This window comes from Silene latifolia, chromosome 6 (genome assembly GCF_048544455.1).
Source record: "Silene latifolia isolate original U9 population chromosome 6, ASM4854445v1, whole genome shotgun sequence".
Classification (NCBI taxonomy): Eukaryota; Viridiplantae; Streptophyta; class Magnoliopsida; order Caryophyllales; family Caryophyllaceae; genus Silene; species Silene latifolia.
The window spans coordinates 38,620,852-38,639,208 of record NC_133531.1 but is presented as its reverse complement, the minus strand read 5'-3'; the positions used below and the strand labels follow the sequence as shown (position 1 = coordinate 38,639,208).

The 18,357-nt window shown below is 38.5% G+C and overlaps 2 protein-coding genes and 1 long non-coding RNA gene across 6 annotated transcripts; all 3 read right to left on the bottom strand.

The window, feature by feature from the left end:
- Positions 1-3,237: 3,237 nt before the first annotated feature.
- Positions 3,238-4,164, bottom strand: LOC141587990 (uncharacterized). The gene has a single exon (XM_074409450.1). The coding sequence runs from the start codon at positions 4,162-4,164 to the stop codon at positions 3,238-3,240; it is 927 nt and encodes a 308-aa protein (XP_074265551.1).
- An 8,283-nt stretch (positions 4,165-12,447) lies between these two features.
- LOC141658717 (uncharacterized) lies at positions 12,448-16,046 on the bottom strand. 4 transcript variants are annotated; one of them, XR_012549367.1, is made up of 7 exons: positions 15,879-16,046; positions 15,485-15,524; positions 14,477-14,505; positions 14,306-14,389; positions 14,122-14,196; positions 13,332-13,452; positions 12,448-12,817 (listed from the first exon to the last, which is right to left on the bottom strand). XR_012549367.1 is itself a non-coding variant. In XM_074465585.1 (3 exons), the coding sequence occupies exons 1-3, from the start codon at positions 13,578-13,580 to the stop codon at positions 12,683-12,685; spliced, it is 309 nt and encodes a 102-aa protein (XP_074321686.1). In that variant the 5' UTR covers positions 13,581-13,711; the 3' UTR covers positions 12,448-12,682. The 4 variants fall into 4 exon arrangements, 1 of the variants encoding a protein (XP_074321686.1); XR_012549366.1 differs by lacking the exons at positions 15,485-15,524; positions 15,879-16,046 and having other exon boundaries at positions 14,306-14,739; XR_012549368.1 differs by lacking the exons at positions 14,122-14,196; positions 15,485-15,524; positions 15,879-16,046 and having other exon boundaries at positions 14,306-14,739.
- Positions 16,047-16,317: 271 nt separating this feature from the next.
- LOC141658718 (uncharacterized) lies at positions 16,318-17,891 on the bottom strand. The gene is made up of 3 exons (XR_012549369.1): positions 17,775-17,891; positions 16,730-16,911; positions 16,318-16,401 (listed from the first exon to the last, which is right to left on the bottom strand). It is a non-coding gene; the product is annotated as an uncharacterized LOC141658718 (long non-coding RNA).
- Positions 17,892-18,357: the final 466 nt, after the last annotated feature.

Here is an 18,357-nt window from a genome sequence, read left to right as displayed (position 1 = left end):
CGGCGGATGACTTTGAAACAGTGGATTGTTTCTTAGTTTTCCGGGAGATTGGAGAGCCTCCTAGAAACACGATGTAGGCGGACAACGAACGACGACTTAATGGACAACTCCCGTAATCGGCATCATAGTAGGCATGTAATAAGAGATTAGTGTCGCGTCGAAATAATAAGCCTTGTCCGGGCCGAGTTTTAATGTACCGAACGACTTGTAATGCTGCTTGCCAATGATCAAGGCGTGGTGCGTGCATGAATTGAGCGAGGATATGGACGGAGTAAAGCAATTCGGGACGGGTAATTGTGAGGTAAACCAGTCGTCCTACCAATCGTCGATAAGCTTGAGGGTCCTTGATCAATGGCGAGGTCGAGAGACTGAGTTGATGATTAGGGTCCATCGGTATTGCCGCGGGTTTCGAGCCAAGCAGTCCGGTTTCTTCGAGTATATCGAGAGCATAGTTTCTTTGAGATATAAATAGGCCGGTTTTATTTTGTGCTATTTCGAGGCCCAAGAAGTATTTAAGTTGACCCAAGTCTTTCATGTGGAAGCACTCACTCAAGTATTTTTTGAAATGCGAGATAGTGGATGAGTTATTCCCACAAATGACGAGATCATCGACATAGACCAATACGTGTAGTTCGGTGTCGGGCTTCGTAATAGAGAATAAAGAGTGATCATAAGGACACTGTTGAAACCCATAAGTTTTAAGTGCAGAGGCAAGTTTAGCGTACCAACATCGCGGGGCTTGTCGGAGACCAAAAAGGGATTTTTGTAAGCGGCATACTTTACCATTCGAATCCGACGAGTACCCGGGTGGTGGTTTCATGTATACTTCTTCATTGAGATCACCATGTAGGAAGGCGTTGTGGACGTCCATTTGGTGTAAGTCCCAACCCTTTGCAGCGGCTATGGCGAGTAGTGTACGGACCGGGACCATTTTGACGGTTGGGGCAAAAGTTTCGTTGTAGTCGATGCCTTCCACCTGTCGATTTACGAGTACCACGAGGCGGGCTTTATAGCGTTCAATGGACCCGTCAGCGTTGTACTTTATTTTGTAAACCCATTTGGACCCGATGGGTTTCTTGTTCGGAGGAAGGTCTTCGAGAGTCCAAGTATTATTTCGTTCGAGGGCATCGATTTCATGTTGCATAGCATCGCGCCATTCCTTTACCTGCATAGCTTCACAGAAAGTGCTAGGCTCGTGATTGTTAGTCACGACCGCTAAAAAACATTTGTGAGTAGATGAAAATTTTCATAGCTAATAAAATGGGAAATCGGGTATTTCGTACCTGAAGATTATGCTGGTGTATGGATGGCATGAGTCGATGGTCGTCGTGGAGGTTGGACAAAGCCGGATAAGCGAGAGTTCAGGAATTTGGCGCGCTGTCCTTTGCCCATAGTCGTTGGTTCAGGGATGTTTACGGTTGGGTCGTTGGCTTGGGTGTGGGTTTGGTCATTGTGTTGGGTTGTTTCGGGCGTAGGGATGGCGGGTTCGGTGGGTGGAATGTCGTGAGAGGTGGAGGAAGGGGTCGTGGTGTCGGGTTGTGGTTGATCGTGGGTAGGTGTTGTTTGATCGGGAGGGGTATGGTTGATGTTTTGAGAGGATGGTAAAAGGAGTAGTGGTTCAACGTGGGCTGTGGTGTCATCGAGAAAGGAGTGAGAGTCGGAGGACGGGTCGGTGATGTGGAGATTTTGATATGGGAACTCATTTTCAACGAAGACAACATCACGAGAGGAAAAGTATGTGCCCGTGTCTAGGTCGTATACTCGCCAACCCTTTTTTCCAAAAGGATATCCGATGAAAACACATTTCTTACTTCGAGCGGCAAATTTGTTATTTGTTCGGTTGATGTTTCGTGCGTAACAGAGACAACCGAATGTGGGAAAATGACATATGGGTGGTGGTTTTTGAAAGAGAAGTTCGTAAAGGGTTTTACCTTTATGTAAAGACGAAGAGGTACGATTGATAAAGTATACGGCGGTTAGGACGCACTCCCCCCAAAAGGAGATCGGTAGACTTGCTTGAAATAAAAGGGCACGAGCGACATTCAAAATATGTCGATGTTTTCGTTCGACTCTCCCGTTTTGTTGAGGGGTGTCAACCTGGGAGGTTTGAAAAATAATTCCATTTTCAAAGAAAAAATCGTTTAAGGATGTGAATTCGGTGCCATTGTCGCTTCGTAAGGTTTTAATTTTCTTATGAAATTGTCGTTCAACCATGGCGAAAAAATTTAATAAAAATTGTCGAGTATCGCTTTTCTTTCGAATTAAATAAACCCAGGTAGACCTTGAAAAATCGTCATAGATCGTTAAAAAATATTGTGACCCACACGAAGCATTTGCAGAGTATGGACCCCATAAATCGCAATGTATCAAATCGAAAATACCGTCTGCAATACTTGAACTTAACGAAAAATGTTCACGAGTTTGTTTAGCTCGAAGACAAATGTCACAATGAGAACTAGAAAACTGAGTTTTAGAACTATTATTAAAACCAGGAAGAAAATGTAAAATAGAGGAAGAGAGGTGCCCCAACCTCCGATGCCAAAGCTCGATGTTATTAGGGACGGTGACGGAATTCGCTTGAAGCATGCTGTGTCGAACCCCAGTAAAAAAATAGAGCCCATCGACTTGCTCACCCGCACCAATCACCATCTTCGAGGAACGGTCCTGTATAAGACAGAGTTTATGAGAGAATTGAATGGTGAGTGTGTTGTCAAGAAGTAAGCTAGAGACCGATATCAAATTGCAGGTTAATTTTTCGGCAAAATAAACATTGCGTAAGACCAAACGGGCCGAGAATCGAATGTCGCCTATATGGGTGGCGATTGTCAAATCACCATTAGACAACCCAACAGACAAATGGTTAATAGGCCGTAAATTAGTAAAAAACGAACGGCAACCCGACATGTGATGAGAGGCACCAGTATCAATTATCCAAGAGGAAGATGAGAGAACATTACCATTCAGACGGTCCATGGAAGAGGTCTTATGAGCCTGCCATAGTGTCGCTAATTCGTCGAGTTCGGTGGAATTTAAATTGTTGAGGTCGATTTTGTCGAGCTTGGCCGAGGAAGAGGAAGGAATATCGAGAGACTTACCCGACACCATATGAGCGCGGGGCGTAGCTGTCTGCATATTGTTCTTAATTACTGCATACTTTGCGCGGCCTTGGATATCGGGAATTACAGTACGACTCATATCTTTATCATTAATATCAATTCTGTCGCGGGGACGGTCTCCCTACCAGTCGGGAAACTCCCACATAACACGGAAGCAAACCGGATATAGGTGACCATGACGACGACAAGCAATGCAGTATGGTCTATTTGGGTCATCATTATCAGGTTTCGTGGGACGAGGGTGATGGGTCTGGGGTGGTCCAGAGGGTCGGGGATTGTGGGACATACGGGTGGCAAAAGCCATGGAGTCGGGGCATGATTCGGGTTTGTTAGTCGACAAGGAACGAACACTTTCTTCCTGAAGGAGTCTATTATAAATAAGATTAAGTGTAGGCAGGGGGTTGATACCTAGCAATTGAGATCGAGCAGTGTCGAATCGCTCATCCAAACCTATTAGAAAATCACGCACCTTATTGCGTTCACGCCAAGCATCGACAATGGAAACCCATGAGCAGGAACACGGGTTGCATGGACATGAAGGAACCGGGTCGGCTTCAGAGGACTCATCCCAGAGGGTGATAAGTCGACTATAGTATGCCATAATCGTCTCCGTATGCCCTTGATGACAAGCGACCAAGTCTGCCTGCAAGCGATAAATACGGGCATCGTTGTTTTGGCAAAATCGAGAACGGATGTCGAGCCATACCTGTTTTGCTTCGGGTCGTTTCGAGATGGATCGTTTGATAGTCGAGTCAAGTGTGTTAAACAGCCATGCCGTCACGAGAGCGTTTTGCAACTGCCAAGATGCGTATGTAGCATCTGTGGAAGCCGGTTTTGGAATCGTGCCGTCGAGGAATCCACTTTTGCCTTTGGCTAAGAGAGCAAGGAGGAAGTCTTGCGACCATTCCTCGTAATTGTGACCGTTGAACTCAGTGCTGGTAATCTTGAGGCCGGGGTTTTCGACATGAGCATAAGAATAGATCGTGTTTTTCGAAGGATCGATGATTTGGGAATTGTCAGAGGTGGAAGTGGCGGTGTTGTTCGTCATGGTGTATTGGTGTCGAGAGAAGGAAAGGAGGCAGAATTATTGGGGATTTCGAAAAAAACCTAAGCAGTTGATACCATGTTAGAAACGATAGATAATAATATCGATGTATTGTATTATTCCGAAACTTGTGTGATTTACATATGCTATAGCCTATTTATACCCGTTACATATATACGGAAACAAATCATATTTAAAACATAGAAGGCAATCATATTATTCATTGCATTGTGAGAGGTTTGGCTAGCCGTTTGGAGGCTCGGGTAGCCGTTGCTTGAGGCACGGTGTAATAAAACCCGACCTGACCCAGGCAATTACAACACTTTTTTTAACCTTTGACCACGGTTTATTCTGAATCCAAGCCAATACCTCAAAATAATATTCAAAAATAAGGAGATATTGTCAAGGACTAATTTGTTGTAAAAACAATCTTGAAAAAAAAATGCTTGAGTTTCAGTAGCAGCATGACATATACAACACAGATCATCAGAACATATGCCAAGCACTTGCAATCTATCCTTCAGTAGCAATGCTCCTCTTGCAATAAGCGAGTTAATGAAAGTGTGTTTAGAAACACGTCAGGTATTCCATACCTGCTTATGCCAACTCACCTCAGGATATTTCTATCTAAGCCAAGAGTAACCACTAATAACATGCTTTGGTTTATTTAGGCCTCGTTTGGTTACCCGTGGGAATACAATTCCACCGGAATATCGAATTCATGGAAATTGAACTCCCACATGAAATTCATGTGAATTAACATAATCAGTTTGGTTGCCGATGTAGGAATTCAATTACACCGGAGTTTGCAATTACCTGGGGGGACCTAGATAATTCAACTCCTCCATTGTGGAGGAGTTGGAAACTCCTTGGAGAATGGAATGCCTACATCATGGCAAAAAAAAGGCAACCAAACAAGTTACAATTTTGTAATTCATGAGATTTTCCAACTCCCATGATTTATAAGGGACAACCAAACAAGACCTTACTAGAAAAGAAAAATGTAAACTATATTGATCGATACATTCTAAATAGGAAAAGGTAAACTATTAATCGGAAGGAAGGGAGTATCATTTTATATTCATCCTCATTGGTAACCCCTACTGAAATTAGCGGCTTACTTGATAAACCACTCCAACCAGTAGAAGGATTGTGGGAGATATAAGACTCCTAAAGCCACTAATTGATCGAAGTAACGGTTTTACTTGAAAATTGAAAATAAAACTAAAGTGATGATGTGGATTTATTTGGTGCAAAATAGTTTCAAATGAGCTTTAATTCTAGTACCTCTTCTATTTACTATTTTCTTCATAGCCGTCCGTGAGATTTCAATGGCCCTGTGCGAAATCTTATAATGGGGCCTAATTTAGAGTCGCCTTAAGAGTTAGATGACAATTTTTAACCGTCGCGAATAAAAAGAAAATTTATGAAATGAGGTCATTACTCCTTCTGTTCCGACCATTTGTTTGTCTTTGATTAAGATACTCTCCACGAAAAATAAAAAGTCAAACAAATGATTGAGACGGAGGAAGTATTATATAATTGATCAAATAAAATATTATCATTGGAATAAAATGTATGTACAAAAGAAATTCTCATTTGTGACGAACAGTATTCGTCACAAGCTTGTGACAGATCAAATAATATGCCACTTGTGATTCTCTAGACACAGTCTAATTTTTGTCTTATCTACCAATATGAGTGCTATTTGATCCGTCATAAGGGAGACTTGCTAAAAGAAATTTGAATTATATTTTGAAAATAAACCTAGATAAAAACATATGAGATCAAATTAAAATTGAAAGGGTATTGCTCTTTCACATACCCCTTTTACTCTTTCACATACCCCTTTTACTCTTTCACATACTTATTTTCATAAAGTTTCCATCCTCTACCCTTTTCCTAAATCTAAACAAATTAGGTTTTTTATATACCATTTTCCCTAAAATTAAAACCTAATTCTTCTAAAACTTGAACAATGGATTACAATTCTTCAAAATTTTCAATTAATAAAGTAATACTAATTTGTTTAGCAATTATTAAAAACTTGTTTATTGTTTATTAATTATTTTTGTCTTAAAATTATTTTTTTCAAGTTCTTCAATTATACTGATGGCGGAAGGCATGGTGGTTTGTTTGATGGACTATGGTGTTCGGGGTAGAGGCATGGTGGACGACGGTTGTCGGAGTAGGGGTATGGCAGGACGATGGTCGGAGCGGAGAAAGGCAGTGTGGGGGGAAAGGGGAGTGTGGGGGAGGGGTGGGCTGTGAAGGAGGGTTGTCGGCTCAGGTGGTCGGTGGTTGGAGTCGCATGGGGTAGGGTGTTGCTGTTACTGTTGTCGGGTCGGGTCAGTTGCAGGGGAGGGGGAGTGCAGGGGAGGGGTTACTGTTGTTCTTCATCGTTCGTTTTTTTTCTCTCGTAAATCATTATTTTTTTTTGTTTGCTGGGGAGTGCCGGCAGTCGCAGGGGATTGCTGGCAGAGGTCCGGCAAGCGTGGGGTCGGCCGGAGTGATGGGTTTCCGGCGAGGTGTTGGTTAATGAAGGTGTGTGGTGGTTAATGGAGATGGGTGGTGGTGATTTAATGGTGAAGGGGGATTATGAAAGGGAGAAAAAAAATTGAATGGGTAAAGGAAGAAATAAATGAGAAGGGTAACATTGTAAACTACGTATGTGAAAGAGCAACGCCGAATTGAAATTATGGAGAAAGCTACTACTCCCTCCATTCAACTCCACTTTACATGTTTGCTTTATCACGTTTGCCAACACGGCTTTTACGCGGTAGATATCTTTAGCTACGTATTTGTAAAAATAATAAAAGTTAGATATTTTTAATATACTCTTAAAGACGAATCAAATAAGATCCCACATAAATATATTTTAACTTATATATCGAGAGAAAATTGAAGTTGATTGAATGTCCGCTTGTGAATAGTGTGCAAAAGAGAAACATTCAAAGTGGAGTTGAATGGAGAGAGTAATAAATAAGGCCCACGTGGGTTTCCAGGGGAAAATCCCACCTAACTACCGCTACACCACTAATATTATACTGCTATTATTGTGTCGTAATAATTATATAATCTTAAACTGGCAACAGAATTGGGCCTCCAAATTTTGAGGCCCTGTGCGACCGCGCGAGTTGTACACCCATCTGGGCCGGGTCTGGTTTTCTTCACCTTTCTTATTTTGGAAACTTTTAATCTTATTTTATTTATCCCTCTCTCCGATCATCAAACCTTAGCCTTGGATGTAAAGTCGTAACCCTAACAAACAGGTCAACTCAGCTGGGTTTGGGTCGGGTCAGTTCTGGTCAACTTCGGGTTTGCAAGAGCTCTAGTAAGGTCGGATCATTTCGAATCCGGTCATTTTCGAGGCAGTTATAATCTAGTTATTTATGCACAGTAGCCAGAAGTTAGTGTGCAACAATCACTCGAGTCGGGTCAATTGGGATTCGAGTCAAGCTCGGGTCCAAAATTTGGGTGTTGGATTATGTACAGGTCGTGTTTTTGGGTTGGGTCATTTAGACGGGATCAATTTTACGAGGTTTATGTTAGATGAAATGAACCTATAAATAAATAACACAAAAATAAGGAAGATAACATAACCACACCTCATCAGAAAATAAAAAAAGAGCTATCAATTTATGTTTATTTGCTACTTAAACATATAAGTTGTGTTAGTTAAATATCAAGATTCATGGATGCTCCAACATTATTGGCAATGCCTGATCTCGTGGGTCAGTAATCACTTTTTGAGTCACCAATAATTTATGTTTGTGTCCAGACCTCCATGCATACCTTTTTAAAAAGCAAAAGATAAAGGAATTATCCATTATCCAATGACTAAATATTGTTTTCTATTAACCATCTTTTGATATTATTATAGGCATCTTTTGCTTAATTAGGTTTTGCGTGGAAAGTGCACCAGTTTGGTTTTTAAGTCACTGACTTCCGTCAATTTATGCTTGCCTAAGTAAAACACTCACCTAGTCACCTTATCTAACCCATCTTCATTAATTTATTGGTTAAGTTAACTGATATTTATAGGGTGAACTTAAATACATTCACAAAAATTATTAAGATACTCCAATTATAAGTAATGGACAAAAATATCCTTGATGCTATTATAATATAAGTAACTGTTATTTGAGAGGTTGAAAATTAAAAGGCAAATCAGTCATATGAAACATAAAAAGAGTTAAAGAGTGATTTAGGACCACCATGTTTATACTAGTATATTATCTATTTTATCTTTAAATCAGTATCAAAATAAAGGGATCAACAAAAGAGGTGCACTAATATTCGTGGTAATAATAATCTAGTGTAAGAAATTATTATAAAATATATTCCGTATAAAAATATTAACGATATTTGTACTCAATACATAAATGTACTTCCTCCCATTTATACAAAAAAAAAAATTTAGATAGATATTTTATTTTAATTAAAGGTAAACAAATGGTTTTGATGACGGAAATTGTATTATTTTAACAGTTAGTCTTGCTGAAGACGGGTCGGAGCAAATGACGGATAATGTCACTCACAAAACAGATAGGGGGGATAAGGTGGGGGCACCCCCATGTGCTTCCCTCTCTCCTCTATTTGGGTCATTTGTAAGAGAAAATGGTATCCGTCATTCCAAAGTGACGGATACGTGCCGTCTTCAATGAGATTTTGTGTTATTTTAAAGGTACAAGGAAAATAAAAGGGTGGTGCTCATTCATAGACATGATTTACTCAATCATGAACATGAATGACCATTATACCCTTGTTATTTCAATAACATTTTTGTTCTCAATTCGATTTAACCTTTCGATTCTCTCCCACCAACAACTATCAACCACCACCACCCCAACAACCACCGTCTCGTCGCTCCCTCCACTGCCCCACCTCCCCAGTCGCCTGCATATAGCCGGTCAAGGCCACCCACCCAGACTGTCACCCGCCACCCAGATTGCCGCGATGCCGCACACCTACCATCACCATTCGTCCTACCCCCAAACAACGACCATCATCCCTCCTCGACTTCAGCCGCACGACCAACATACCCCCACCCCTACGTCGACGACCTCTACCCTGCTCTATCCCCTTCCGCGACCGGCCCGATAGCCACCCAACCATAACTTCCTCAATAGACCCTAATCGTAAAATTTTGCAGTTAAATTAATTTTGATACAAAAAATTGACGAATTGTTGATCAAACTAGTTTAGCTCCCGTGCAATATATGCACGGTATATATAGAGTTTTACTTTTTTTAGTGTGTTATATTTATGAAATTTAAATTAACTAATTTTTTTTTACATTTCTCATCGTTATATTTTGATTTGAAAAATCAAAATCAAAATTTTATTAATCGTAAAATGTGTATTTCAATGAAAGTTTTTCCTATTACTGAGAGATTAATGGTGTTATTTTATAAAATTTTACTGATAATATATTTCTAGCCGCAACTTTTTATCATAGAAAATCAATGAATTTTTTCGTATGATTCTTTAAACAAAAAAAAGAATTCCTTTTTATATCATTTGGAGATAATTTTGTGTAGAATGTAAAATACTACTAAATGACATAAAGCCCAACATACTTATAGAATATGCTAAAACTAACTAAATTTATTTAAGGAAATATGTTTAGGCTGGAAAAATTGGAGTTTCGCCTATTCATTTAGTAAATAGGGGATTAGAATAATTACTTGTTTAATGTGTGAATTAAAGTGCACAATTGATGATTTTGGTAAGATTAGGACTAATTTTTAGAGGAGAGGGAAAAGAGAGAGAGAGAGAAACTGTATTCTTTGTTTTCTAAAAAGGACAGTGAATGGAAAAGTTATGAAAAAAAGTTCGTGAAAGAGTAAAATGCGTTCATGAAAGAGCAATGACGAAATGAAAAACGCAGAGATATTAAATTTCTAATCCTCTTGTATAATACCGATTGAGTGCATCTTAGGAAGAGTTGATCCCTTAAGACAGTATTTTCGTCTAAAATAATTAAACGGATTTTTTAGACCATTTTATAGCAAAATACCAAAATGTGACCATAATTGAAAAAAAGTTTGCCTGGTTATCAATAAGCTACAACACTAGCTGAACTATTGTGGTTACATCTGAACATAAAATGGTTAAAAAATCTCGCTTTATTATTTTAGACGAAAATGGTAATTTAAAACAAGAATATTTTTTTTGTGGCAGCTGAAACAAGAATTCGTGTCTTTGGAAATGAAGAAAAAGTCTGGTGCTTCAATTGCGTGTTTATACTTGTGAATTGACAAATGATAATACTCCCTCCATTCAAGTCCACTTTACAACTTTCTTTTATCACGTTTGCCAATGCAGCTTTTACACGATAAATATCATTAGCCGCGTATTTGCAAAAATTATAAAAGTTAAATATTTTTAATGTACTCTTAAAGACGAATCAAATAAGATCCCACATGAATATATTTTCACTTATGTATCAAGAGAAAATTGAAGTTGAATGTCCGCTTGTGAATAGTGCGCAAAATAGAAAGTTGTAAAGTGGAGTTGAATGGAGGGAGTAAGTGATAACGCCAGGCCGCCAACAAACGAATATAGAATTTGTCAATAAAACAACTGAAAATGAGCTTATGTAATCTTAGCTTGGGTACACCGGATGTACCACGTCATCGTACACCATACCCAATGAGAATATTAAAATTGACTAAATTCTCCATAAATAAAAGAACATAATCTTACTAAAATAAAAATTAAGGCATCTCATTGGTTAGGGTGTACGATATTCTTGTACACCCAATAGACCTTAGAATTTTTTCGTAACCTTAGATTCTAAAAAACAAAAATAAATAATTTATTTTCATGAAGTGGTCGGTAGTATGAATATACGGAGTATATACTTCGTATAATAAAAGAATAATACGGATTAAGTAGGAAATAGTGACGGGTTTATACCTTGATCAAATGAGTTGTCGGGTTAAGTCAATTTATGACCGATCTATTTAAAATCACTCCGTTTTCTAATATCTTAGAACGGAGTTACGATTTACCAGAATTTATTCGTTCAAGAAATATTTGACCAGTTTTTTTTCGACCACATGTGCAGAAAATGGTTTTTTTTCCAAAATAATTACCTTTTCGAGATCTACAATTTGAGACAAAAAAATCACGCCTTTATGAAATTTTGACTAAGAGATATGAGCTATTAAAATAAATTTGAGAAAAGTGGAGGTATTTGGGAAAAAAATGCAAATTTCAGGGGTACCATGGCAACTACCCGTATAAATTATGATAATTATAATACTCCCTAGTCCCTCCTAGTCCAAGTAATGGTTCCCTTTTCATTTCCATGCTAGTCGAGTGTTGCTTTTCCTTTTTTTTTTTGGTAAGTTTTGTGTTGTCCAAATTCAATTTCATGTGAGATATGGTGTTTTGTGTGTTCTAAATTCATTTATTTAATTTTGGTGCCCAAAAAGAAAGGGAACCATTACTCAGACTAGGAGAAAGTAATAATATAAATATTATTTATAGTGCAATTTTGAAGATAGCCCGTGGGAACACGTGATCAAAAACTAGTTATTTAGAGATTGGGAAAAGTCACCATGAAAAGCCACCATCATTATACGAAACCCCTTCCCCCACCAGGCCATCACCCAACTAAAACCAATCACGTTTGGTGTTTTAGGTGATGGGAGAGGGAGTTTTAAATGAAAGTGGTGGTTTTTTGTAGAGTTAGTGTAGTGAATGTTTAGAAGTAGAGATTTATATAATTGGTGTTTGTCGGGGGGTGAGGAGGGCAATGAGGTGGCAATGCTGATGGGTTGTCGACGTCGCTACTAGTGGTGATGCGGGTATGAGCGATGGTGGCAGGTAGTGGGTGACGCTGGTGGGGGTGGTGATATTGGGTTTTATGGTTATGATTCCATTTTTTTTTATTACTAGTTGTTGCTCCGCGCCCTACCGGGCGCGGTGCTCCAATCCGATCAATTGTGGATACGAAACTAATAGAGATGTTGTAGAGTGATCATGCGCTGCAACATAGAATAGTTACCTATATTCTGGGAGACATAACCATCTAGGAGGTCCATTTTACGCATAATGTGTGGCGTGACATTGCCTATCATAAGTAACACTGAAACGGGTCTTATGATGGGGGATTGAAAGTGCAGTTTAGCATTCTCATTCTACATTACTGCGGTGTAAACTCCAGCGGGAGCATTACTTAGGGTGTAGGGTCATAATAGAAGCATGACATGTAGGCTAGATTAGACTATGTTGGAAGGAAGTCAATAAAGCATGTGGCCTTGAAATATAGTTTTGCAGGGAAAGATAGATACCTTTATACAAAATGTAAGTTTTTTTAAAGAGGTACATTCTACTAACCATCTGCTAAGTCCAGTAATTAGCTGCCTGTCTATTTCAAATACACCTCCGTGCTTTGGAGTTTGGGCTACCTACCCCTAAAACCTTTCCGTCATGTACTTTAAAGCGCGCAGCGGGAACAAAAGCTGTTCAAAAGCTAACAAGCCGGCCCTGGACTTTTTTTTTCTGCTTAGATTAGTGAAACCTGATTGAGCACCGAATTCAGTTCCTGAGTCCGGAAAAGAGACCGTCCTGGCACAACCTGAATGTATAGTTTAGTATTCCTTAGTTTGTCCTCGACATGGCCAAGGTAGATGTTGCGCTCCTACATATAAGGGACATGTAATTATGATGAGGCTCAGACGATAATACATTTATATATGCATATATATTGAGTATGCAGGCTTGGTAGAGTACCATTCAGACAACTTACTTAGTCAATTGGTGTCTGCTTAATTCATTTTTTTTCTTTAAATCAAATATATCGATCTTAATAAAGATGTTGTATTTATTGTTTTAGAAATATTTGCTTCCGTTTTAATGATCATATTGACGACATAATTTAAGTGTACTCCCCATTGTAGTTTTTCCTTTTTTTTTGTGTTTTTTTTTACTGTTTCCATAACAGACTCCCATAGACTAAAACTAAATACCAATTAGCATGCACGTTAAATTACAATTCATATAATGCCAACAGAACATTTGTTAATGGATTTTGTGAATGGAAATGGGTGTATATGTAAGATGCGGATTTGACACATTACATTCCCGATTTCTATTTGCATATTGGAGTGCACAAGATTAATGCGCTTGCCTGAAAAAATTAATATTGAGAATACCTGTGCAGGCATGGAGTACAAGGCGACAACCTTCACTTCCAGAAGCCTTTCTGCGTTATCGGTGTACGCAGTGAGAGTATAATCTCCAGTCCCGTCATGTGCCTCAAACGTCATGGCCATTCTGGACATATGAAACATTTGATGGATAAGAATGTGGGATTGTGTGATTGTGACCTGTATTGTTAGATGTGCTTACCGTGGAGTAGGATTGACGCTTTCCTTTAGGCATGAAGTACACGTATATGACATGTAAAACTGACTTTTAATAAGAACATCAAGAAACACCACAGTGAAAAAGCATTTGACCTGCGACGCTAAACTATCGTAACGCTTAGGGAAGAGGAAAGCCGAATTTCATAGAACAATTTAGGAGGTAAGGGGGGTTATTTTTTTGGAGATTGATTGGCAAACCACGTGAACATACAACACTCTAAACACAACTGAAGTACCGAGCATAAATGTTAATGTGCCAGGATTACATGTTAATGTTCCCTGGGGTAGCATTGAGCATGGCAAGGGCACGCAAACTAAAGGGTCGAATACATTAACAACCCAGTCAAGACAGCCCAACACTCGATGATTCCACATTTCAGCGGTCTTGCACAGCCAGACAGGGATACAAGCACATCATAGGTCAATAGGAACCAACAACTTAGACACCTCTAGTTTCTAAGCATACAAGAACAGACGAAAACGACCTGTTAGCACAAGCTAAAGGTAAAAGTACTGCACTGCATAATTTATTCGTTACACATCTATGAATGGGCCCATAACAATGGTTCACACGTACCCTTATATGCTATCAACATTAGCAGGGCAGCCAGGCGGGCAGCCAGGCACATGACCAAGCAACAACTTTCACCATCTGCTACATTGGCAGACAGATCATTAAAAACTGATTGCAAGGGCCCAAAAGAAAATTAAAACCCAATAAAAAGAACTACCCAAGAAATACCCATATAATAACCGTATACCTGCAAATAGAGCTGAGGCCACATCCCAAGACGGCAAACTAAGCAACTGCCACACCGTCAGGTACGGGCCCAAATAAACAGCAGCTGTTGGAAAAAGTAGAAGTAATTATAAAGTACGGTACAAAGCACCCATATAATAAGCTTGTTCTTGAAAATAAAGGCATGCCGTACCGCCAGCAACAACGAAACCAAACACCAGCCTGTCAAATAATAAAACTAATCCATCAACAACACATCAAAGCAAACTGAAGGGAATTTCAACGCTGAAATGGTGTAGTTGTACATAGATCAAAAATAATGAAAAGAATAAGATTTCCAACATGATTAACAACAATAAGGAAGACATACGAGTAAAAACCCAGAGTGCAAAGATCAAAACACCAATCAAGAGAGTCGGAAAACAAAGATGAAAATAATAAACAATGAAAAGTAGAAAGACGTTACACTACTACAAAAATGAATATAGAGAACTGTTGAAATGAGCTTTAGAGAACGCCTCAGAGGCGTTCTTCAACTCAGCGCTCTCTAGAGCTTAGAGAACAGTTGTAAGAGGCGTTTTGTATTCACAATCATAGAGAACGCTTGAAATGAGCTTTAGAGAACACCTGATAAGCGTTTTCTTTTCCTAGGAAAAGAGAATGGTTGGGTAAGCTAACAGTTCTCTATCCCTCTTGGTTTAAAAAAAAAAAAATATTGATGATATTTGGATAAAATTAAAATATATTTATTCACATTAAAATCAAATACCAATATCAATACACTTGTTTCACAACCAGAGCCAAAACAGCCAGCAAATTAACTAAATCCTATTACATAACTTCTGATCAATAACATAGCACTACATGCACACATAATCTCATCTTTAATTCATGCTGCAACTTCACCCGCACATCTTGCAACAACTCAATTGATCCACTCAGGAAGAAAGGAGAAATAAAAGGGTAAAATGTTTCCAGTCATAGCCTATCACTAATAACAAGAACAACAACCATACTTGAGATATGAGTAGTAAAAAGGGAAAAAAAATGGGCAGTGAGTACGATAAAGATGTAAGTACGCAGTTCTAAAAGGTATTGCCATTTGTCAAGTGTCAATATAAGCGAAGACGATAAATAATTCCACATTGAGATTTAAAAGAACTAAAAATAAACAAAACGATAAATAATAGTCAATTATTACCTGAACCGTTGCATTTATAGGCGATCACATAAGGTAATACCTGGCAAACAAACCAAACATGAAGGATTAGCTCGATTAAACAGAAAGGGGGGAAAAGCAGCGTTTTGATAAGAGATATAATTGTCTCCTCTGTAGTCACAGATTGTTCATTGAAAGGTAAGCTTGATATATCGTATAAATCTGGTGGACGTGTTACAGAAATAGTAATTATTTGGTTGCCTATAACCAAGTTATTAAACCACGCTATAATAAAACCATCATCTATTCAACTTTAAAAACACCATAAAAGCACAATTACACTACAAGAATTACCAAAAACGTCTATTTTTACACAAATATAGTTCAGACATGCATTATCTAAAGAGACTAAATAAGAATGCACAAATGCAAAAACCTTGATATGGATGCTTAATTGCTTATAGTTATATAAGCCAAACTTGCTCTACACTGTTAAGGATCACAGTGTTGAGCAAAAATGTGATTTCTTCTGGAGGTTCTGCCGATGACAATAACAGAGTAATGATCAGCTGGGCCGAGTTAGTTGATTTTGTGAGGCTAACAAACCTGATACAACATTAAATTCATAAAAGTAAACGCCTTGTTAGCCAGTTTAATACACTAAATAGTCATACGCAGATTAAAATAAATCATTGTTATTCAAACCAATTACTTTAGAAATAATAAAAGAGAACCTGGCGAAGTTGTTTTGGATGACTGGTGAGTGACCTGAGCGTGATTACGATGGAAAATAAACTAAAATTAACGACATGTACACTGATATATACCATAAAAAATCAGGAGGAACTATAATACAGGGGGATTAAATTGAGGGAGTATAAGCAAATTACCATAACCAGCATAAGCATCTTTTCTTGTAGCAATCACAGAAGCAATTAGAACTCATTTGCTATAGCCATCTGCAACATGAATAATCAAGTGACAATAAGTTTAATGATCATAGCAAGCATTACAAGTATTAAAGCTCTTGGTTGCATCGAAGTAACAAATGTGTACTCGAAAGAGCATTCTGACATCAAGTCAGAGTAAGAGAGCCGGGTATTGGCATCATATCTTGAGCTACACTCAAAAATATTTGATGATATTTATATGGTTGGAAATCTTGGAATGTTAGCTAAAACTGAGAGGTGGAATTATGCTCATAGCCTATGTGTAGCTCGACTTATGGCTGTTGCAAGCAGACCCTGCAGAAGAATGGTATGACGCACATTTCAGACCTGAACTTACCAACGGTTTAATAACTCAAGATCCAGGCCTTGTTCTTGCGTGATTCCAATTGTAGATGATAGCCAACTCATCTAGCTTTGATTTGGTACATGGGTCACCTTGTGGTTCAACTTGAGTCAAGAGTTATGCCATCTGAAAGTTGTCACTGCGTGCTGAAATGTACAACTCAAGTTCAGCCTGACCTGTCATTACAAAAATGGCCATATCTCTCAATCTAAGCAACATTTTGGGGTAATTCTTTTTGGAGGTGGTAGATAACTCTTGAAGCTACAAAATGGTATATGTTGGGCTTGTTAACTCTAAGGCATCAGAGAGTTATGGACTCTGCAAGTAGGGTGGTATTCTGGATATAGCTGCTGAACACCTTCTGAAGTGCGTGTTGTCGGGTTATTTCCGAGCTTTCAATTAGCATATATCACATGTCCATTGTTTCTAAATGACCCTAAGCTAATCCAATTGTTTGGGAATGCAAGGGGAATGACGTGAATTTAAAAATGCCCAAAGTAATGGTGAACTTGCAATTTAACAACTCACACATGTGATGCATTTTGGCGTTTTTCTACCTCAAAATTGACAGCAACAAAACTCTTAATTTGGGGACCATTTGAGCACAAAAGTAGCAGCATTTCTTCAAAGTGAAGACAAAATGGGAGTCTCAAAACAACTCCAAGCCATGTTCAACAAAACCTTATTTATTAGTAATCCAAAACAATCGAAATCCCCAATTTAATTGTGTACCATAACCCTAATTCGTGATATTTAAGTGATCTGAGAATTTAGGTTGATTCAAGTGATGAATTTGAGATGGAAACCGGTTATTTGAAGTAATTTGTGTGAGATTTGTGAAGGTTTATAAAAGGAGAAGTGAATTTGGGAAGGATTAAGAGAGTAGTATTTTATGAGAGAAGCAAATGAGAATGCGAGATGGGTAATAAAATGCAAAATGAAGAACCAAACCTTAAAATTTAACATGGCACAAACAGAAAACAAAGAGTGAACTAATCAACAACAAAATAGAAAAATGATAATGGCCCAGAAAACAAACCTATCGTCGTCGTCATCAACATCACCGCCATCGTCTCATGCCAGTTCATCATCATGTCTGACTGACCGTGGTATCAGCGTCCAGAGAAGAGAGAATAGAGAAGGAGTAAAGTGAAGAATGAAAGAGAGAGGCTTTATGAGATTGAAAGGAGTGGATGAGAACAGAAGAAAATGTGATAAAGCAGTGGACGAAAATGCAAGTGAAATGGAGGGCATGAATTGAAAGGGGAAGATCTAAGGGTGGAGAAGGGACTTGAGGGGTAACTATTCATTGCAACAGTTCCTCAAGTTCCCTCTTTTTAAGAAGTAAGGATAAGGATTGATCAACCAAACAATTAGGACATTATGGGTAATCTCATTTCTTTCCCCTACTTTTCTTTGTTAATTCCGTTCTCTTTCCTATTACTGAACCAAACACCCGCATATTATAGTTGCAATTTTACCAATTACTATCCAAAGTCCCACGTTAGAGTAATATAATTCACTTAAAATAATAAAAAGAGATTTAGTCTTTCTATATTTATACAATCAAGTCTTCTTTGATGGTGATATATTTGGTCTTGGTGAAAGACGAAAAATGTCAC